This window comes from Tachypleus tridentatus, chromosome 10 (assembly GCF_004210375.1).
Source record: "Tachypleus tridentatus isolate NWPU-2018 chromosome 10, ASM421037v1, whole genome shotgun sequence".
Classification (NCBI taxonomy): domain Eukaryota; kingdom Metazoa; phylum Arthropoda; class Merostomata; order Xiphosura; family Limulidae; genus Tachypleus; species Tachypleus tridentatus.
In genome coordinates this window covers 21,707,157-21,731,550 of record NC_134834.1, presented here as the reverse complement: position 1 = coordinate 21,731,550, position 24,394 = coordinate 21,707,157, and the positions used below count along the sequence as shown (strand labels likewise).

The 24,394-nt window shown below is 32.0% G+C and overlaps 1 protein-coding gene across 1 annotated transcript in view; it reads right to left on the bottom strand.

Annotated features, from left to right (window-relative positions):
* The window catches only part of LOC143228860 (nose resistant to fluoxetine protein 6-like), a 61,197-nt gene that overhangs the window by 3,574 nt on the left and 33,229 nt on the right, over positions 1–24,394 (bottom strand). Inside the window, exons 6-8 of the mRNA XM_076460261.1 lie at positions 10,231–10,324; positions 3,355–3,447; positions 1,298–1,463 (exon numbers count right to left, since the gene is read on the bottom strand). Of these exons, the coding sequence (XP_076316376.1) occupies positions 1,298–1,463; positions 3,355–3,447; positions 10,231–10,324 (353 nt within the window). The remainder of the gene's footprint in view (positions 1–1,297; positions 1,464–3,354; positions 3,448–10,230; positions 10,325–24,394) is intronic.

Genomic DNA, 24,394 nt, shown 5'->3' with positions numbered 1-24,394 from the left:
TAGTTAAGGAACTCCACTCGTAATCCGAGGGTCGCGGGTTCGAATCCCCGTCACATCAAACATGCTTGCCATCTAAGCCTTGGGGAGCATTATAATATTACGGTCACTCCCACTATTCATTGGTAAAAGAGTAGACCAAGAGTTGGCGATGGGTAGTAATGACTAGCTGCCTTCTCTCCAGTCTTACACTGCTAAATTACGGACGGCTAGCGTAGAGATCCCTCGTGTAGTTTAGCGCGAAATCCATACCAAACTTAGTTGACTCACAAACGATCAAGGGTTCATAGCTATTACGTCGAAAGGGCTTGTTTGTTATTTTTTTCTGTTAGATAAATAAAACTAAACAGTCATATAACTAAAGGATATTAATTACTTTATATACAATGTACTTTTCTGTCTTATAATCGAGTACAATAAATACAGAAAATATGATCATCAGAGAATCACTCTCGGTAATTTAACTCCTTGTAAATTCACTTCTTGTAATAGTCACAAAGTATATCTTGGCACTCCAAAATTTAACGTAACCTAAGTTCGTTTTTGCTAGATATAGTCCGGAAAATAAGATGAGTTTTTTACTCATAACTTCCATCACTTCTAATTATTGATTGTTAGTCGACGTTAATAAATTATTTCAGGGAGCGAATTTACAAGAAGTGAAAACAGTAGTAGTCAAAGTACCAGTCATCAGATAATATAACATTTCATTATTAAACATATATTAGTTATCATAATATGTACATTACTGTACATATTATGTTGTTATCAGGGATACAGAATCTGTGTTTATTTCTCAAGGAAACAGTTATTATGTAAATATTTAAATCTGTAAATTGTAGTATTATATATATACATAATGTATTTTTTAAGCCTCTTATAAGCTTTGAAATATAATCTAATGTGAAATTTATCAGACAGTCGTAAATGTTTGAGTGCTCTATGTTCGGTTATGCTAGTCCTAGGTAGCTCTCAAGTCTTTTAATATTGTTTTAGGGATCAAATATAGGTCATTTATTTCTATCAGAGGAAAGTTTTTAAGTAGATAGCCTTACAAACATTTGATAGCCTTTACAATACATCACGTGATCTATTATAGTTGAAAACTGTGGATTTATTGGATGTTCCATTGCTAGTTGTACTTGTTGAAAGTTAATTATCAGTGTGATTATGTTATTAATTTCAAGTAACTCAAACCACGTGCTTTCATAAGGCTTTCATAATCTTTTAAAGTTTTGTGTGTTATAAGAAGGACATTAGAAAATGTACCTATACAGGAAGAATAATAAATATTCCTTACCTGTTTTTCTGATCCGATGAAGTTAGTAAAATAAAACATGTTTGCCCACCAGGTGTCTCTACAGTTTTGTATTTGCGGTTCTACAAACTTAGTCCAAAACGGCCCAGAAGATATCAGTGGAAGCAGGAACATAAATGATATGACTAGCATCAGTGGCGGAGTTAACCTAAAATATACAGTAACTCAGATTGAAAGAGACAAAAATATAACAAGATAAAGCTTCGCGTTTCATTTTCTTAATGACTCCAAATATCAGGAAATTATATTTAAAAAAATTCGCGATAGATTTTTACAAACAAAGTAATAAATTATGTCTAGTTTGTCAAAAGTTGTTTTCGACTATCATATTGTTATGTTGTGTAGTATATATTCTTTGTAAACTGTAAAAGTAGTTGGTAATTACAAAACATTATATTCATTTGTGAAATGAACACCGTTGAAACATTTAAAGAATGGAAAAACAGTTTCAAAAAATTCAGTGATGTCGAGAAAACCGACTTATAGAGAAATATATATGTAAAAACGGCTGGTATGGATAGAGAAAACACTATGTAGAGGAGCGAACAACGTTTCGACTTTCTTCGGTCATCGTCAGGTTCACAAAGAAACCAGCCGTCTTTACATATATAGTTTCAAAAAAGGGTCTCACCACAGAGTCCACAGTTTTGTAGCATGTGTGTTAACAGTTAGGAACTTTGTTTTAAACTACTACCAATGGCTATACTTTTATTATCATATCCCAAATGTGAAGTATAACCAAATAATTTATTGCCCTATCCTAAATTAATTATATCACAGTTTGAGCTTCATTACTACACTCTAAATCAACCATATAGAGTTTTATTACTACATCCTAAACCAATCATATAATCAGTATTATCATAAGTGAAGTGTAATCTGAGAGTTCACAGTAGAAACACTTAAAAACGTCACACTTATCACAGAGATTAGTAATCACACATGTTAAAAAGATAAGTAATAATACCTATTAAAATGATAAGTAATCACACATGTTAAACAGATTACTCTTTACATCTGTTAAAGATATCCCTAATACCATATGTTAAAACGATCAGTAATCACACCTGTTAAAATGTGACATTTACTATGAGCCAATCATATTTACCTTTAGTAACTTAATGACTTACTATGAACCAATCACATTTACATCTACTAACATAATGACTTACTGTGAGCCAATTACATTTACCTTTAGGAACGTAACAACTTATTATGAACCGATCACATTTACACACATTAAAAAGACCACGTTTAATGTCGATAACATTAGATACAATCACGTTTACTTCCATTAATGTTAAACACTACGAAAAATTGTTTGTCCTGCATTTCGCGCAAAGCTATACGAGGGCTATCTGCGCTAGCCGTTCTTTAGTTAGCAGTGTAAGACTAGAGGGAAGGCAGCTAGTCATCACCACCCACCACCAACTCTTGGGCTACTCTTTAACTAACAGATAGTGAGATTGACCGTCACTTTATAACGCCTCCACAGCTGATACGACGAGCGTATTTGGTGTGACGGAGATTACGAGTCAAACGGTCTAACCACCTGGCCATATCGGGTCACTACAAAAAATATATAACCCGAGAACTTTCGAACTTTTTCTCCAGGAGCAAATGGTGATAAATCCTTTAAACATTCGGTATTTCACAATAATCACATTTACCTTTATCAAAAGTATGTTTTATTTCAGAAACGTTATATTTTTTTGTCATTAAGGATAAACTACCCAACAGATATATTCCTGTTACCCGTAGTAACTGCATGGGTTATGACGCCATCAGTAACAGTAAACGTCTTTATCATCAGTAACAGTATATACCTAAGTATGGACGGTGACATATTTAAAAAAAAAACACAAAAACTTTAGTAATAATAAGACACATTCTCTACGAGACACGTTTTAACTACAGCAATAAATGCTTCCTAACGGATAAGTCACTTTATCTGCGCTTTCTTTAACTTCCAATAACACTAGCCTCACTACTTACAGTCAACACTTGCCTCAGTAACACCTCGATAGGAACGGACTTACCTCCAGTAACGGTGTACTACATATCTCACAAGATCCAAACGGCCATTAGTTCTTTCCAGCTTTCTTAGCGTTGTGTAAGTCAGGGTCACTCCACTAAAAATAAAAATTTAATCTTACTTTCAAAAAATATAAATAAGTTAAATAGCGACGTTTTATCTTACGTGCCTTATAAAAGGATGAAACATGAAAACAATCGAATTACCAGCACGATAACTCAATCTCGTGTCTTAAAATTATTTTATTTGAGAAACCAGTATACTTAAATGAAATTATTATAATTTTTACATGTTAATTACTTTCATACAACGATAAAGAGACGTTAATTGACTGGATGTATAATAAAGTTTGGTGACGGTTTGAACGGATAATGAAATAAACGTTATTACAACTGGTAATTACATGAAGTTTTGACAAGCTTCTGTCGTCATCAGGTACGATTATTCGCAATAAATGTTTTCACGATACCAATTCCAGTCATTTACAGACTTTATTCTCCAAAAGTAGGTTGTTTGTCATCACTGTAGGTGGGTTTATATTTATTTGGAAAAGGGAAAGGCCTACAACTTGATTTTTTCCAAGTCAGTTCCCTTGTTTGTGATTTGGCCAGCTAGCTAGGACGCTCGACTCACAATATTAGGATCGAGGGTTTGAATCCCCATCACACCAAACATGCTTGCTCTTTCAGCCGTGGGGGCATTATAATGGTACAGTCAATCCCACTATTATCTGATAAAAGAGTAGTCCAAGAGTTGGCGGTTGGTAGTGATGACTAGCTGCCTTCGCTCTAGTCTCACACTGCTAAATTAGGGATTGCTAGCACAGATAGCCCTCGTGTAACGTTGTGCAAAATTAAAAAACAAAGAAATAAAAGTGTCATCGCCAAAGTTTTGCTTTATCTTAAAACAAATTTTAGACCACAAGAATCCTCAACTGTTACTAATCCTCTGCTAGACTAGCTGTCAGAGGGTTGTCACTAAATTTTCATTCAGTTGAAAAATGTTTTTAATTTTTTAATGAATCCTTAGGTAAAGTCATCATATTCCTCACGATCAGGACACGCACGTTTGTTGATTCTAGTGTTATGCTGTAGAATTAGCTATCTGTGTTCTGTCCACCTTTAATAGTAGAGATGACAAGTTATTCGTCATTTTTAGATATCATGTTCTTAAAATGAAAAATACTTTGTAGCGAAGCACAGATACAATTTCTTTTAATATACTTTGTCTGGGATTGATAATGACTTTCATTTAATCTACTGTAACTGTTGAATCTTACATGGAACACTATCAGCATTGAATTACCTAAAAGGTGCGCGAATGCTGCCTGGAGGAAACACCTGTTTTAACCACTCGCAGTAGGGTGTTGCCTGTCGGTCAGTTAGTAGATATTAAAATGACATCGCGTAATGGACGCTTAATGTTGCATTTTGTACTGTCGTGACGTTAATGAAATTTGCGTATGCCATGAATCACGAGAATAATTATGCACTCTGCAGGCTACAACACAGCATGACATACGAACTCCAAAAAAATTGTTGCTCTTAATTTTGGTTGTATTTAATTTCGAACTAGAACACTTTGGGGGACCCTGCAGAGGTACATCTAGTTACTTAGGCAGGTCAAACATAGAGAACTGCAGGGGTGGTCAGTGTAGCAGTTAACCTTTTATTGATACTACAGCAGTATGTTATTAAACTATACGTATCAAAAGTAGTTTGGTACTACATCTTACAACTAAGTACAAATTGTTAAAGTTTTGTAACCACGATTAACAAAAAAATTCAAATAACTTTCCTTTAAGTGATCATAAACTTTTGAAATCTATTACTATTAATTTGTTTATTGCTAAGATACTCAATGGGCTACCTATGCTATGCCCACTACGGGTATCAAAACCCGTTTAATTATTGCAATAAATATTCGGACTTATCGCCGAGCCGCGGTGGTTGGGTGGAAAGCATCAATATTTAAACAACTTCGTTAATTAACTTCCAAATAATATAGTAAAATAACAAAATGGATTTTTACTCATGTGAAACAGCAAGTTTTATTCATTTGTGCTTGTTAAACAAACATTTCAAAAACTCGGTCACTGATCTAGTGACTGAATATTACAGGTCGTCTACACACCTGTTATAAAACAGTGGTTCTGAGTCTGTACGACTTTCTATATCCAACATCTTGCATAAGACCACAAAATCCCCGTCGCATCAAACATGCTCGCCTTTTCAGCCTTGGGAACGTTATAAAGTGACGCTTAATCCCACTATTTGTTGGTAAAAAAGTAGCCCAAGAGTTGGTGGTGATGACTAGCTGCCTTCCCTCTGGTCTTACACTACTAAATTAGGTATGGCTAACGCAGATAGCCCTCGAGTAGCTTTGCGCGAAATTCAAACAAAATCAAGACCACAAAAATAACTTGTCCCAAGCAGGAGCATACCTTGATTCAGTTTTAACTCCACCACCTTGACCATTTACGGTTAGAAGTATCAATATTTGAAACTAATGGTCTTATATGGACACCAAATGTATTAGTTTTAAACAAAAATAACAATACTCCCTCATGAGAAACAACCAGTCTAATGTATTTATTAATTTACATTTTTTTAGATATAAGCTTATGTTTCTTCTTTCGTAATAAATACCTCTCTAGTTTCGTTTCCCTTGTAAATGTTTAAAAAAAATATTATTCTGTGTCTCCTCATACTTGTGAAAATTTTGATGTAATTTTTGTAAGTGTGTGAGTGTGTGTTTTTCTTATAGCAAAGCCACATCAGGCTATCTGCTGAGCCTACCGAGGGGAATCGAGCCCTGAATTTAGCGTTGTATATCCGTAGACATACCGTTTTTTGTAAGTAAAATTCTGAAAAAAATCTTATAACACATATGGCTAAGTATGTTATAGAATTTTTACCAAAACGAATTCAACTACTCTTAGCCCGGCGTGGCCAAGTGGTCACGGCGTTCGACTCGTGATCTGAGGAAGCGTTATAATGTGACGGTCAATCCCGCTATTCGTTGGTAAAAGAGTATTCCAAGAGTTGGCGGTGAGTGATGATGACTAACTGCCTTCCTTCTGGTGTTACACTACTAAATTATGGACAACTAGCGCAGATAGCTCGCGAGTAGCTTAGTGCGAAAATTCAAAACAAACCAATCAACTGCTCTATTAACAGCATTGTCTTGTTTTTGGGTCAACAGTTATTGGAAAAGGAATAAACGTGTGTGAACTACCGAACTTGTACGTTTCAACACACAGCCAATACTTTTGGAAAGATGCTCAAAACTACGCCTAGTGTGAATCTGTATCAATGGAAAGCATGTTTCAAACGTTAAACATTTGATGGGAGAGAAAAAACATGTACAGAAAGAAAGCGCAAGAACTGTGCTAAAACGTTGGAGGTAGTTATTGTTAGTACAGACTCGCATCATTAGTGTGCTGGTACTTGGATCTATAACTAGTCACTAATGTAAAAAAAAAACAAAAAAACAAATAAGTTTGTTTCAGTCCTGACTGGAAAATATGTAACGCTAGAAATTAGATGTTTGAATTTATTGTAAATTTTTTGTCCATTTGAAGATCGTAGGATAGCGGTAAGTTTACGGACATACAACCCTAAAATGGGACGGACACAGCAAACAGCCCAATGTGGTTTTGCTCCAAGACAAACAAACAAGAATGTGAGAAATAATTTGCCATCAACGAATTTACATGATTTAACTGTTTGGAAGAATATGTAGGGGCTCTGTTCTTATAAAATAACTTGTGCTTGACTCGTAACATGAGGGTCGCAGGTTCGAATTCTATCTATCTCAGTCGTGGAGGCATTATGATGTGACGTTCAATCCCACTATCCGTTGGTAAAAAAGTTGCCCATGAATTGGAGGTAGGTGGTGATGATTAGCTGCCTTCCCTCTAGTCTTTCATTGCTAAATCTTAAACGGCTAGCTCAGATAGCCGTAGTGTAGTCTCGCGCGAAGCTCAAACCGAACCAAAAGAACTTGGTCTCAGAAAATCTAGAAATCGTTGAAGTTCCTCCCGACAAGTTTCAAACGTAATACTCTGTCCTTAATAATAAACTTTCTGCTGGTTTATCAAGTTGAAGTTGAAGACTTACTTGTTTGTTTCGCGCAGAGATACACAAGGACCATCTGTGCTAACCGTCACCGATTTTAGACCGACAGACTGGAAGATGGTAGATAGTCAATAGCAATCTTTACTAAGGCTTAGATCCCTCCAATCAAATAATGGAATCCCACCTTCACTCGTTTGGAATTAACACTGGCCCCACAATGTTTAACACAATTTTTGTGTGTTAACTGGATGCGATTGTTTTTTTGTGATCTTTCTACCACAAGTATAGAAACCGGTTTTTTGCATTGTAATTCCGCAAATATAACGCGATGCCACCGGTGGGCATCTTGATGCGAACCATTTATCCTTGGATTCACAGTACGGAACGTTAAACTATAGGTCACGCCTGGCTCAAATAACGTAAAGAGTTCGAGAATTCACGAGATTTAGAAAACCGCGAACCTGAAACGAAGTCTGAATGAACAATATTAAACATATTCAATGCACACTCTAAATAATTAACTGTTCTAAACCAACAGAAGATCATTATGTGAAAGATACATAATGAAGTTACGATACTCCTAACAGGGTGTGTAAATGGATACAAGTGTAAATGCTTTATAGATTCTTCAAACACAGAAGTATCAAATTATCAGATATTATGAAAATTCTAATAACATTCAAAAACTGAGAACACCAAATGCATTCTGCTTTTTTATATGGCTTTGTTAACTTCAGTTCTTATACCTTACAATATATTTTCAACAATATTTTACTGATACATTGATCGATATACAATATATTTTCAACAATATTTTACTGATACATTGATCGATATACAATATAGTTTCAACAATATTTTACTGATACATTGATCGATATACAATATAGTTTCAACAATATGTTACTGATACATTGATCGATATACAATATAGTTTCAAGTACATCTTAAGAACGATTGTGTTTTTTTTCATTACTGAAAAATTGGTATTACGAATGTGTACGAGTTTTTGTTAGCACCAATAATATAGTGGACGTGAAGGACATTTTGTTGAAACAATAAAACTATATATGTGTGTGACTTTGTGTTGATACCCATAATATAGAGGATGTGAAGAACCTTTACTTTCCTCCTGGCCCGGCATGGCCAAGCGTGTTAAGGCGTGCGACTCGTAATCTGAGGGTCGTGGGTTCGCATCCCCGTCACGCCAAACATGCTCGCCCTTTCAGTCGTGGGGCGTTATAATGTGACGGTCAATCCCACTATTCGTTAGTACAAGAGTAGCCCAAGAGTTGGCGGTGGGTGGTGATGACTAGCTGCCTTCCCTCTAGTCTTACACTGCTAAATTAGGGACGGCTAGCACAGATAGCCCTTCAGTAGCTTTGTGCGAAATTCAGAAACAAACAAACTTTCCTTCTATTTGGAATCAAATAATCTAAAATGTACGCATCAAAGCACAGAACATTCACTGCACAACAATCGCGGCCTTGACACATAAACGTCATCAACAGGATTCCGCCACGTGCTACCTTACTTACAACACCAGTAGTTTCGGTTCTACCTAACTGAGACAAGACTACATTTTTTTAAAAACAAGATTGAATACGTCACACTGCTTCAACTTTCCATGAATATATGATTCGAATTAAACTAGGATTAAAAAACAAAACAAGCAACAACAACACCTGGATTGTGTTTTATTTGATGTATTTTTGTTTATACCCTTTCTTCGACGTGCGATGAATAAAGAGAAAAAAAAACAGGATTTTTTCTCCATCTGGATTATTGGACTATTGTGTTTTTTATTGCAAATAATTAAGTTCATTAGAAGTTCCTCTACAGGAAAATAATCAGATAAGGAAAAATACAGGAAAATAATTATTTATATTGTGGAGTGACGTGTTCTAAGCCTACGCTATGACAAGATCATTGAAGTCACGGGGATCAACACTAAGGTCATGCCTTTCGAGAAACATCTGTGAATAGGTATCATACATCAAAATTGTAGCCAATAAGAAATTAAGCATTTTAAACCAAAACAACTACCAAAGGCGCCACAAAATAACAAAAGAACTATTTCAAGTGGAAAACATGATTATAAATAATTAATTGTCATAAGACGTTAGTGTTAAGCCTATTGCACTGTACTGAACATATAATTCCTTAGGAATTTTCAAAATTATATATAACATTACTATTATATGTCTGTAAGTGGGCATGGATATGATTAACATGGTGTGGTCGAATACTATCATCATACACTTTTAATTATTGAAAATTCCAATTGGACTATATAATAAAATGCAGTTAACACTATAATAGGCCTAATGTCTGTGGACAGGAAAATTAATGTTTGTTTTTTTTTATTTCGCACAAAGCTACTCGAGGGCTATCTGTGCCAGCTGTCCCTAATTTAGCAGTGTAAGACTAGAGGGAAGGCAGCTAGTCATCACCACCCATCACCAACTCTTGGGCTACTCTTTTACAAACGAATAGTGGGATTGACCGTCACATTATAACGCACCTACGGCTGAAAGGGTGAGTATGTTTGGTGCGAAGGTGATTCGAACCCGCAACCCTTGATTACGAGTCGAACGCCTTAACACGCTTGGTCATGCCGAGCCTCGGTAAATATCTGAAACACGGTCATGTCGTTTGTAGTTAAACAAATACTGTTTATATTTGAATTTCTAAATTAAAAGTCTGTCAAAAATTAAGTTTTTATTTATCGTTAAGTTTAGGTGTCTGCTGTGCTTTAAACGACAGCATTTGAAACAACAATAATAGAATTTAATACTCACGTGATGAAGAAGAAAGTATCAACTTGCAGCCATGAATTCCACACAACCAGAAAAGAAATGTTCTTCCCAGCGTCACGAAAGTCGGTAAGTCGGCCTGAAAGAATTCGTTACGTCTGATCAACAAACGTTTTAAAAGGAACAGTTTGTTTTTGAATTTCGCACAAAGCTACTCGAGGGCTATCTGTGCTAGCCGTCCCTAATTTAGCAGTGTAAGACTACAGGAAAGGCAGCTAGTCATCACCACCCACCGCCAACTCTTGGGCTACTCTTTTACCAACGAATAGTGGGATTAACCGTCACATTATAACGTCCCCACGGCTGAAAGGGCGAGCATGTTTGGCGCGACGGGGATGCGAACCCGCGACCCTCAGATTACGAGTCGCACGCCTTAACGCGCTTGGCCGTGCCGGGCCTATATCCGATTCGAATAATTCACTCATCAGGATCTCTACCAGCTACTTCCAAAAGTTATACTTCTGATTATTAAACCAGTTAATAGAGAGCTCCTAGCTTTATAACCAACTAAATTAAAACTGTATGTGAATTATAAGATAACACAATATCATAGAACGGTTTAAGTTATGCCTAATTCATTATATTTTTTTTTCTAATGAAGGAACTTCCCCTTTTGTTGGCCTGATGGTTGGCTAGATACATTCGACGCGCAACCTGCGGGTTATAGTCTCGAATCCCGTCACCAAACACACTCATTTTTCCTGTGGTGTGGATATTATAATAATGATAAATCCTAGACTATATGGTAAGGAGCAACGCAACAATTGGTGGTGGGTGTAGATGGCTAACTACCATCCCTCTAATCTATTACTTTAAAATTAGAGCCCTGTTATCCCAGATAGCCTTCGAGTTGTTAAGCCACTGGACTCGTAATTCAAGGGTCGCGGGTTCGAATCCCCGTCACACCAAACATTCTCGCCCTTTGAACCGTGGGGGCATTATAATTCGACGGTCCATCCAACTATTCGTTGGTAAAAGAGTAACCCAAGAGTTGGCGGGAGGTGGTGATCACTAGCTGCCTTCCCTCTGGTCTTACACTGCTAAATTAGGGACGGCTAGCACAGATAGCCTTCGAGTAGCTTTGTACGAAATACAAAACAAAGAAAAACACGGAGAGCCACGTAACGACGCGCTCGTTTACTGTTGGGCTATCTGTGCCGTACCAACCAGAGGTGACGAAATCTTAGTTTTAACCTCATTAACCTTCAGACTTACCTCTGAGCCATTGACAGGAGGAAAGAGGGCAATTATTATGTATAATTAAGAAACATAACTTTTACTATCTTGATTTTGTAATTCTGGTATAATAAACAACGATTTCCACAAATAATGATATTAATTTGTAGACGTAAGAACTCAATATCCTGTCAAAACCATTGAAAACATTCTCTCAGCTTTATTCCTATATAAAATACTTTTATCAAATAGTTAAATATTATTATTACAGTGGACACATAAAGAACCGAGTAACATTATTTCAAATTTTAAAAAAGCTGAACGTTTCTCTAAATTACATAATAATAATAATAAGGTTTAGTTCCCGGTGGACAGAGCACAGATAGTTGTTTCTCTAAATTACATAATAATAATAACAAGGTTTAGTTCCCGGTGGACAGAGCACAGGTAGTTGTTTCTCTAAATTACATAATAATAATAACAAGGTTTAGTTCCCGGTGGACAGAGCACAGATAGTTGTTTCTTAAATTACATAATAATAATAACAAGGTTTAGTTCCCGGTGGACAGAGCACAGATAGTTGTTTCTCTAAATTACATAATAATAATAACAAGGTTTAGTTCCCGGTGGACAGAGCACAGATAGTTGTTTCTCTAAATTACATAATAATAATAACAAGGTTTAGTTCCCGGTGGACAGAGCACAGATAGTTGTTTCTCTAAATTACATAATAATAATAACAAGGTTTAGTTCCCGGTGGACAGAGCACAGATAGTTGTTTCCTTAAATTACATAATAATAATAACAAGGTTTAGTTCCCGGTGGACAGAGCACAGATAGTTGTTTCTCTAAATTACATAATAATAATAACAAGGTTTAGTTCCCGGTGGACAGAGCACAGATAGTTGTTTCTCTAAATTACATAATAATAATAACAAGGTTTAGTTCCCGGTGGACAGAGCACAGATAGTTGTTTCTCTAAATTACATAATAATAATAACAAGGTTTAGTTCCCGGTGGACAGAGCACAGATAGTTGTTTCTCTAAATTACATAATAATAATAACAAGGTTTAGTTCCCGGTGGACAGAGCACAGGTAGTTGTTTCTCTAAATTACATAATAATAATAACAAGGTTTAGTTCCCGGTGGACAGAGCACAGATAGTTGTTTCTCTAAATTACACAATAATAATAACAAGGTTTAGTTCCCGGTGGACAGAGCACAGATAGTTGTTTCTCTAAATTACATAATAATAATAACAAGGTTTAGTTCCCGGTGGACAGAGCACAGATAGTTGTTTCTCTAAATTACATAATAATAATAACAAGGTTTAGTTCCCGGTGGGCAGAGCACAGATAGTTGTTTCTCTAAATTACATAATAATAATAACAAGGTTGAGTTCCCGGTGGACAGAGCACAGGTAGTTGTTTCTCTAAATTACATAATAATAATAACAAGGTTTAGTTCCCAGTGGACAGAGCACAGATAGTCGTTTCTCTAAATTATATAATAATAATAATAACAAGGTTTAGTTCCCGGTGGACAGAGCACAGATAGTTGTTTCTCTAAATTACATAATAATAATAACAAGGTTTAGTTCCCGGTGGACAGAACACAGATGGTATATATATGATTATATATACACTTATATTTTTCGTTCTAAATAAATAAACTTATTTATTGTTACATTTTACTGTAACAACTATCATGTCAACTATTTCTGACGTAGTAGGAAAGTAAGTAAAATGACAAGATTAATTTGTCATACGATACTCTGTTAGTCCATTAAGTTAGTGTTAATCCTAATTCTTTGAAAGTAAATGTTAGTCCTAATTCTTTGAAATAAATTAAAGACATTTGTTGACGAAATTTACAGTAAAAGTAATATTTATAAGTTATTGTTACTGGGTGAAAAAGTTAGCACTACAATATTTAAACCCTTAAAATATCACGAATTCTAAAAAAATTCAAAACACTTCCAAACTACCAAATTTATTTAACTTTTTCACGCTAAAAGGCTCGAAGAAAATGTTGTTAATCCATCGACATATAAACTATATGCTCAAAGAGTAGACTGAAACTGTTAGAGTACCTACATAGTGGCCCTCCAGTTGCTCGGGGTATGTCTGCGGACTTACAACGCTAAAACCGGGTTTCGATACCTGTGGTGGGCAGAGCACAGATAGCCCATTGTGTAGCTTTGTGCTTAAATCAAAACAACAACAACCTACATAGTGCTTACTAGCGCCACAGCGGAGTGTCTAAGAACTTCCAACAGGAGAAACATGTTTACGACCCGCGAGGTGGGCAGACTACAGATAACTCTTTCCGTAGTTTTACGCATAGTCTCAAATAAACCTAAACTGTATCTCTCGTCTTTTAACAAAACAGAAAATCTTAAAACACCATTTCCAAAAAACATAATTTTACAGCTTGTAATAAATAGTTGCAATTAAAACGATTGAAACAAAACAAAATACCAGATTTTATTTATCACCATTTTATAAGAAGAAACCAGCTGGCTATCTAAAAAAAAACAACAAAAATCAACCACCTTGAGGAGAAAAAAAAATTAAACACACGTATAATTTTTTTTCGTATTTTTTACTTAAGTGGCCTTCATTGTTTCTCAGAAGGCCTCTAGCTTTGAACACGAGAGTTTTTGATTGGTTTACTTTCACCAATGTTTGAAGCCGAAAGTGGTTAAATTTGAATGCGATTAACCCATTTACTCGTAAAGAACCAGGATCACGTTTTGCTTTTTGTATAAACAAATTTACAAGAACCATCTAATAAATGATCTTACAGTTTGATATCATACAAACTATATATCTATATAAAAGTATCAGTTCTAGATATAGATGACAAGCATATAACATATATCGATGTCTCTTATCCCTTTAAAAGATGTTTAGTGACTTCATACATTTTAAAGATAAATCAGTTAAATATTCTGAGTTCAGTTCTGAACACCACGTATTACGTGTATTTTCTACGTTCTACAAACTAGAACTGACGCAAAGTGAACAGAGGTTTGTCAGAACAGAGGTTTGTCAGACAAATTTATCTTGTATTCTACTCATACGCAGTTTATATTAATTAAATATTTCATCCGTATCCAGATAATAGTATTAAAAATTTCATCCGTATCCAGATGATAATAATTAGATATTTCATCCGTATCCAGATGATAATAATTAAATATTCCATCCATATCCAGATGATAGTAATTAAATATTTCATCCGTATCTAGATAATAGTAATTAAATATTTCATCCGTATCAAGATGATAATAATTAGATATTTCATCCGTATCTAGATAATAGTAATTAAATATTTCATCCGTATCCAGATGATAATAATTAGATATTTCATCCGTATCTAGATAATAGTAATTAAATATTTCATCCGTATCCAGATGATAATAATTAGATATTTCATCCGTATCCAGATAATAGTAATTAAATATTTCATCCGTATCCAGATGATAGTAATTAAATATTTCATCCGTATCCAGATGATAGTAATTAAATATTTCATCCGTATCCAGATGATAATAATTAAATATTTCATCCATATCCAGATGATAGTAATTAAATATTTCATCCGTATCTAGATAATAGTAATTAAATATTTCATCCGTATCCAGATGATAATAATTAGATATTTCATCCGTATCCAGATAATAGTAATTCAATATTTCATCCGTATCCAGATGATAGTAATTAAATATTTCATCTGTATCCAGATGACAGTAATTAAATATTTCATCCGTATCCGGATGATAATAATTAAATATTTCATCCGTATTTAGATAATAGTAATTAAATATTTCATCCGTATCCAGATGATAGTAATTAAATATTTCATCCGTATCCAGATAATAGTAATTCAATATTTCATCTGTATCCAGATGATAGTAATTAAATATTTCATTTTTATCCAGATGATAGTAATTAAATATTTCATCCTTATCCGATCATAGTAGTTAAATATAGTAATAACCATTTCCAGAAAAAACATAATTTTACAGCATAAATAGTTGCAGATGATGAAACAAAACAAATTAAATATTTCATCCATTTTATAAGCAGAGCTGGCTATAGTACCATTGAGGAGAAAAAAATATTTCGTATAATTTTTTTTTCGTATATTTTAATTAAATGGCCTTCATTGTATCTCAGAAGGCCTCTAGCTTTGAACACGAGTATTTTGATTGGTTTCAATATTTCACCAATGTTTGAAGCCGAAAGTGGTTAAATTTGAATGCGATTAACCCATTTACTCGTAAAGAACCAGGATCACGTTTTGCTTTTTGTATATAAACAAATTTACAAGAACCATCTAATAAATGATCTTACAGTTTGATATCATACAAACTATATATATCTATATAAAAGTATCAGTTCTAGATATAGATGACAAGCATATAACATAATATTTCATCCTTTAAAAGATGTTTAGTGACTTCATACATTTTAAAGATAAATCAGTTAAATATTTCATCAGTTCTGAACATGATACGTATTACGTGTATTTCATACGTATCCACAAACTAGAACTGACGCAATATGAACAGAGGTATGTCAGATGAAATTTATCTTGTATTTCTACTCCATACGCAGATGATAGTAATTAAATATTTCATCCGTATCCAGATAATAGTATTAAATATTTCATCCGTATCCAGATGATAATAATTAGATATTTCATCCGTATCCAGATGATAATAATTAAATATTTCATCCATATCCAGATGATAGTAATTAAATATTTCATCCGTATCCAGATGATAGTAATTAAATATTTCATCCGTATCCAGATGATAGTAATTAGATATTTCATCCGTATCTAGATGATAGTAATTAAATATTTCATCCGTATCCAGATGATAGTAATTAAATATTTCATCCGTATCCAGATGATAGTAATTAAATATTTCATCCGTATCCAGATGATAATAATTAAATATTTCATCCGTATCTAGATAATAGTAATTAAATATTTCATCCGTATCCAGATGATAATAATTAAGATATTTCATCCGTATCCAGATAATAGTAATTAAATATTTCATCCGTATCCAGATGATAATAATTAAATATTTCATCCGTATCCAGATGATAGTAATTCAATATTTCATCCGTATCCAGATGATAGTAATTAAATATTTCATCCGTATCCAGATGATAATAATTAAGATATTTCATCCGTATCTAGATAATAGTAATTAAATATTTCATCCGTATCCAGATGATAATAATTAAGATATTTCATCCGTATCCAGATAATAGTAATTAAATATTTCATCCGTATATTCAGATGATAGTATATTTCATATTTCATCCGTATCCGTATCAGATGATAGTAATTAAATATTTCATCCGTATCCAGATGATAGTAATTAAATATTTCATCCGTATATCAGATAATAGTAATTAAATATTTTCCGTATCCAGATGATAATAATTAGATATTTCATCCGTATCCAGATAATAGTAATTAAATATTTCAGATCCAGATGATAGTAATTAAATATTTCATCCGTATCCAGAGATGTAATTAAATATAGTATCCAGATGATAGTAATTAAATATTTCATCCGTATCCAGATAATAGTAATTAAATATTTCATCCGTATCCAGATGATAGTAATTAAATATTTCATCCGTATCCAGATGATAGTAATTAAATATTTCCATCCGTATCCAGATAATAGTAATTAAATATTTCATCCGTATCCAGATGATAGTAATTAAATATTTCATCCGTATCCAGATGATATAATTAAATATTTCATCCGTATCCAGATGATAGTAATTAAATATTTCATCCGTATCCAGATGATAGTAATTAAATATTTCATCCGTATCCAGATAATAGTAATTAAATATTTCATCCGTATCCAGATGATAGTAATTAGATATTTCATCCGTATCTAGATAATAGTAATTAAATATTTCATCCGTATCCAGATGATAATAATTAGATATTTCATCCGTATCCAGATAATAGTAATTCAATATTTCATCCGTATCCAGATGATAGTAATTAAATATTTCATCCGTATCCAGATGATAGTAATTAAATATTTCATCCGTATCCAGATTAAATATTTCATCCGTATCCGGATGATATAATTAGATATTTCATCCGTATCCAGATAATAGTAATTCAATATTTCATCCGTATCCAGATGATAGTAATTAAATATTTCATCCGTATCCAGATGATAGTAATTAAATATTTCATCCGTATCCGGATGATAATAATTAAATATTTCATCCGTATCCAGATAATAGTAATTAAATATTTCATCCGTATCTAGATGATAGTAATTAAATATTTCATCCGTATCCAGATGATAGTAATTAATATATTTCATCAGATAATAGTAATTAAATATTTCATCCGTATCCAGATGATAGTAATTAAATATTTCATCCGTATCCAGATGATAATAATTAAATATTTCATCCGTATCCAGATGATAGTAATTAAATATTTCATCCGTATCCAGATGATAGTAATTAAATATTTCATCCGTATCCAGATGATAGTAATTAAATATTTCATCCGTATCCAGATGATAGTAATTAAATATTTCATCCGTATCCAGATGATAATATTAGATATTTCATCCGTATCCAGATAATAGTAATTCAATATTTCATCCGTATCCAGATGATAGTAATTAAATATTTCATCCGTATCCAGATGATAGTAATTAAATATTTCATCCGTATCCAGATGATAGTAATTAAATATTTCATCCGTATCCAGATGATAGTAATTAAATATTTCATCCGTATCCAGATGATAGTAATTAAATATTTCATCCGTATCCAGATGATAGTAATTAAATATTTCATCCGTATCCAGATGATAGTAATTAAATATTTCATCCGTATCCAGATGATAGTAATTAAATATTTCATCCGTATCCAGATGATAGTAATTAAATATTTCATCCGTATCCAGATGATAGTAATTAAATATTTCATCCGTATCTAGATGATAGTAATTAAATATTTCATCCGTATCCAGATGATAGTAATTAAATATTTCATCCGTATCCAGATGATAGTAATTAAATATTTCATCCGTATCCAGATGATAGTAATTAAATATTTCATCCGTATCCAGATGATAGTAATTAAATATTTCATCCATATCCAGATGATAGTAATTAAATATTTCATCCGTATCCAGATGATAGTAATTAGATATTTCATCCGTATCCAGATGATAGTAATTAAATATTTCATCCGTATCCAGATGATAGTAATTAAATATTTCATCCGTATCCAGATGATAGTAATTAAATATTTCATCCGTATCCAGATGATAATAATTAAATATTTCATCCGTATCCAGATGATAATAATTAAATATTTCATCCGTATCCAGATAATAGTAATTAAATATTTCATCCGTATCCAGATGATAGTAATTAGATATTTCATCCGTATCCAGATAATAGTAATTAAATATTTCATCCGTATCCAGATGATAGTAATTAAATATTTCATCCGTATCCAGATGATAGTAATTCAATATTTCATCCGTATCCAGATGATAGTAATTAAATATTTCATCCGTATCCAGATGATAATAATTAAATATTTCATCCGTATCTAGATAATAGTAATTAAATATTTCATCCGTATCCAGATGATAATAATTAGATATTTCATCCGTATCCAGATAATAGTAATTCAATATTTCATCTGTATCCAGATGATAGTAATTAAATATTTCATCCGTATCCAGATGATAGTAATTAAATATTTCATCCGTATCCAGATGATAATAATTAGATATTTCATCCGTATCCAGATAATAGTATTCAATATTTCATCCGTATCCAGATGATAGTAATTAAATATTTCATCCGTATCCAGATGATAGTAATTAAATATTTCATCCGTATCCGATGATAATAATTAAATATTTCATCTGTATCTAGATAATAGTAATTAAATATTTCATCCGTATCCAGATGATAGTAATTCAATATTTCATCCGTATCCAGATAATAGTAATTAAATATTTCATCCGTATCCAGATGATAATAATTAAATATTTCATCCGTATCCAGATGATAGTAATTAAATATTTCATCCAGTATCCAGATGATAATAATTAAATATTTCATCCGTATCCAGATGATAGTAATTAAATATTTCATCCGTATCCAGATGATAGTAATTAAATATTTCATCCGTATCTGAGATAATAGTAATTAAATATTTCATCCGTATCCAGATGATAATAATTAGATATTTCATCCGTATCCAGATGATATAATTAGATATTTCATCCGTATCCAGATAATAGTAATTCAATATTTCATCCGTATCCAGATGATAGTAATTAAATATTTCATCCGTATCCAGATGATAGTAATTAAATATTTCATCCGTATCCAGATGATAATAATTAAATATTTCATCCGTATCTAGATAATAGTAATTAAATATTTCATCCGTATCCAGATGATAATAATTAGATATTTCATCCGTATCCAGATAATAGTAATTCAATATTTCATCTGTATCCAGATGATAGTAATTAAATATTTCATCCGTATCCAGATGATAGTAATTAAATATTTCATCCGTATCCAGATGATAGTAATTAAATATTTCATCCGTATCCAGATGATAGTAATTAAATATTTCATCCGTATCCAGATGATAGTAATTAAATATTTCATCCGTATCCAGATAATAGTATTAAATATTTCATCCATATCCAGATGATAGTAATTAGATATTTCATTTTTATCCAGATAATAGTAAGTTAAATATTTCATCCGTATCCGAGATGATAATAATTAAATATTTCATCCGTATCCAGATAATAATAGTAATTCAATATTTCATCTGTATCCAGATGATAGTAATTAAATATTTCATCCGTATCCAGATGATAGTAATTAAATATTTCATCCGTATCCAGATGATAGTATTAAATATTTCATCCGTATCCAGATGATAGTAATTAAATATTTCATCCGTATCCAGATAATAGTAATTAAATATTTCATCCGTATCCAGATGATAGTAATTAAATATTTCATCCGTATCCAGATGATAGTAATTAAATATTTCATCCGTATCCAGATGATACATAATTAAATATTCCATCCGTATCCAGATGATAATAATTAAATATTTCATCCGTATGCAGATGATAGTAATTAAATATTTCATCCCGTATCTAGATAATAGTAATTAAATATTTCATCCCAATCCAGATGATAATAATTAGATATTTCATCCGTATCCAGATAATAGTAATTCAATATTTCATCCGTATCCAGATGATAGTAATTCAATATTTCATCCGTATCCAGATGATAGTAATTAAATATTTCATCCGTATCCAGATGATAGTAATTAAATATTTCATCCGTATCCGATGATAATAATTAAATATTTCATCTGTATCAGATAATAGTACAAATATTTCATCCGTATCCAGATAATAGTAATTAAATATTTCATCTGTATCCAGATGATAGTAATTAAATATTTCATCCGTATCCAGATGATAATAATTAAATATTTCATCCGTATCCGGATGATAATAATTAAATATTCATCCGTATCCAGATGATAGTATTAAATATTTCATCCGTATCCAGATGATAGTAATTAAATATTTCATCCGTATCCAGATGATAATAATTAGATATTTCATCTGTATCCAGATAATAGTAATTCAATATTTCATCCGTATCCAGATGATAGTAATTAAATATTTCATCCGTATCCAGATGATAGTAATTAAATATTTCATCCGTATCCAGATATAATAATAATTAAATATTTCATCCGTATCCGTATTCAGATAGATATAGTAATTAAATATTTCATCCGTATCCAGATGATAATAATTAGATATTTCATCCGTATCCAGATAATAGTAATTCAATATTTCATCCGTATCCAGATGATAGTACTTAAATATTTCATCCGTATCCAGATGATAGTAATTAAATATTTCATCCGTATCCAGATGATAGTAATTAAATATTTCATCCGTATCCAGATGATAATAATTAAATATTTCATCCGTATCCAGATAATAGTATTAAATATTTCATCCGTATCCAGATGATAATAATTAGATATTTCATCCGTATCCAGATAATAGTAATTCAATATTTCATCTGTATCCAGATGATAGTAATTAAATATTTCATCCCGTATCCAGATGATAGTAATTAAATATTTCATCCGTATCCAGATGATAATAATTAAATATTTCATCCGTATCCAGATAATATAATTAAATATTTCATCCGTATGCAGATGATAGTAATTAAATATTTCATCCGTATCCAGATGATAGTAATTAAATATTTCATCCGTATCCAGATGATAGTAATTAAGATATTTCATCCGTATTCAGATGATAGTAATTAAATATTTCATCCGTATCCAGATGATATTAAATATATCCGTATCCAGATTAGTAATATATTTCATCCGTATCCAGATGATAATAATTAAATATCATCCGTATCCGGATGATAGTAATTAAATATTTCATCCAGATAATGTATCATCCGTATCCAGATGATAGTAATTAAATATTTCATCCGTATCCAGATGATAGTATTAAATATTTCATCCGTATCCGGATGATGTACAATTAAATATTTCATCCGTATCCAGATAATAGTAATTAAATATTTCATCCGTATCCAGATGATAGTAATTAAATATTTCATCCGTATCCAGATGATAGTAATTAAATATTTCATCCGTATCCAGATGATAGTAATTAAATATTTCATCCGTATCCAGATAATAGTAATTAAATATTTCATCCGTATCCAGATGATAGTAATTAAATATTTCATCCGTATCTAGATAATAGTAATTAAATATTTCATCCGTATCCAGATGATAATAATTAGATATTTCATCCATCTCCAGATAATAGTAGGTAAATATTTCATCCGTATCCAGATGATAGTAATTAAATATTTCATCCGTATCCAGATGATAGTAATTAAATATTTCATCCGTATCCAGATGATAATAATTAAATATTTCATCCGTATCCAGATAATAGTAATTAAATATTTCATCTGTATCCAGATGATAATTATTAAATATTTCATCCGTATCCGTGATAATAGTAATTAAATATTTCATCCGTATCCAGATGATAGTACAAATATTTCATCCGTATCAGATGATAGTAATAATTTTCAAATATTTCATCCTGTATCCAGATGATATTAGATATTTCATCCGTATCCAGATAATAGTAATTCAATATTTCATCCGTATCCAGATGATAGTAATTCAATATTTCATCCGTATCCAGATGATACAATGGTAATTAAATATTTCATCCGTATCCGGATGATAATACCAAATATTTCATCCGTATCTAGATAATAGTAATTAAATATTTCATCCGTATCCATAGATGATAATAATTAGATATTTCATCCGTATCCAGATGATAAAATATCAGTAAGATTCAATATTTCTTCTGTATCCAGATGATAGTAATAAAATATTTCATCCGTATCCAGATGATAGTAATTAAATATTTCATCCGTATCCGGATGATAATAATTAAATATTCCATCCATATCCAGATGATAGTAATTAAATATTTCATCCGTATGCAGATGATAAGTATTTAAATATTTCATCCATCCAGATAATAGTAATTAAATATTTCATCCGTATCCAGATGATATAATTAAATATTTCAATGGTAACGAAAATACAAACAAGAATTTGGGTTCATAATCGTCTTTGAAAGTTCATCTGTGGTAAAATACAAACAAGGATTTGGGTTCATAATCGTCTTTTGAAAGTTCATCTGTGGTGAAAATACAAACAAGAATTTGGGTTCATAATCGTCTTTTGAAAGTTCATCTGTGGTGAAAATACAAACAAGGATTTGGGTTCATAATCGTCTTTTGAAAGTTCATCTGTGGTGAAAATACAAACAAGGATTTGGGTTTATAATCGTCTTTTGAAAGTTCATCTGTGGTGAAAATACAAACAAGGATTTGGGCCATATTTGTACCAACTTTAAACTTAAGAACAAGGATTTGGTTTATATTTATTTGAATTTTCAACTCAAGAATAGAGGTTCAGTTTTTAATACTGTTTTAATTCCCTTGTTGCAGGAGGCATATCGCTATTTTGGTAAAGGTACAAAAATGGGACACTTGATGGATTCGTGGAGTACTGCTGGTAGTTGTAATTTCCTTCCCTCTATACTTATATTGCTAAACTAGGGACGGCTAGCGCAGATAGCCCTCGAGTAGCTTTATGCGAAATTCAAAAACAAACAAATAATATATATATACTTATGGACATAACAAGATATATTTAAATGTGCTTAAAACCAAATTGAAGTGAAAGTTATTTAATAATGAAGTTTTATGTTTATACTTGTTTCGGATGATGGATGACCTCGATGGACCTAAAGGTCGTTTGTCACCTTTGGTATTTTATGTTATTATTTTAGATGCAAAGATGAAATAATAATATAATGTATCAATTTTTCATTTATTAAAACATGTTTCCCACACAATAATTCAATTTTAGGAAACGTCGACCATTTCCATTAAAGCTACTAATTCTAAACTTAGTCACTGAGAGAGACTTTGTAGTAATGTATTATCAATTTCTAATATTTCGTGACCAATTATATATGTTATAACATTAGCATTACTTATGTCGTGTTACATGACTTACTACATATATCATAACATTAGCATAACTTAAGTTGTGTTACGTACATATTACATATAAGATTAGCATGACTTACGTTATGTTATGTGACTTACTACATGTGGTATAAAATTAGTATTATTCATGGTGCCATACGTGTATGACTAGACATGTTGTAATGTAAGAATATACCACGTTACGTGATTCTCTCTTTATATGTTATAAAAGCATTAGCTTACTTGGTTACTTA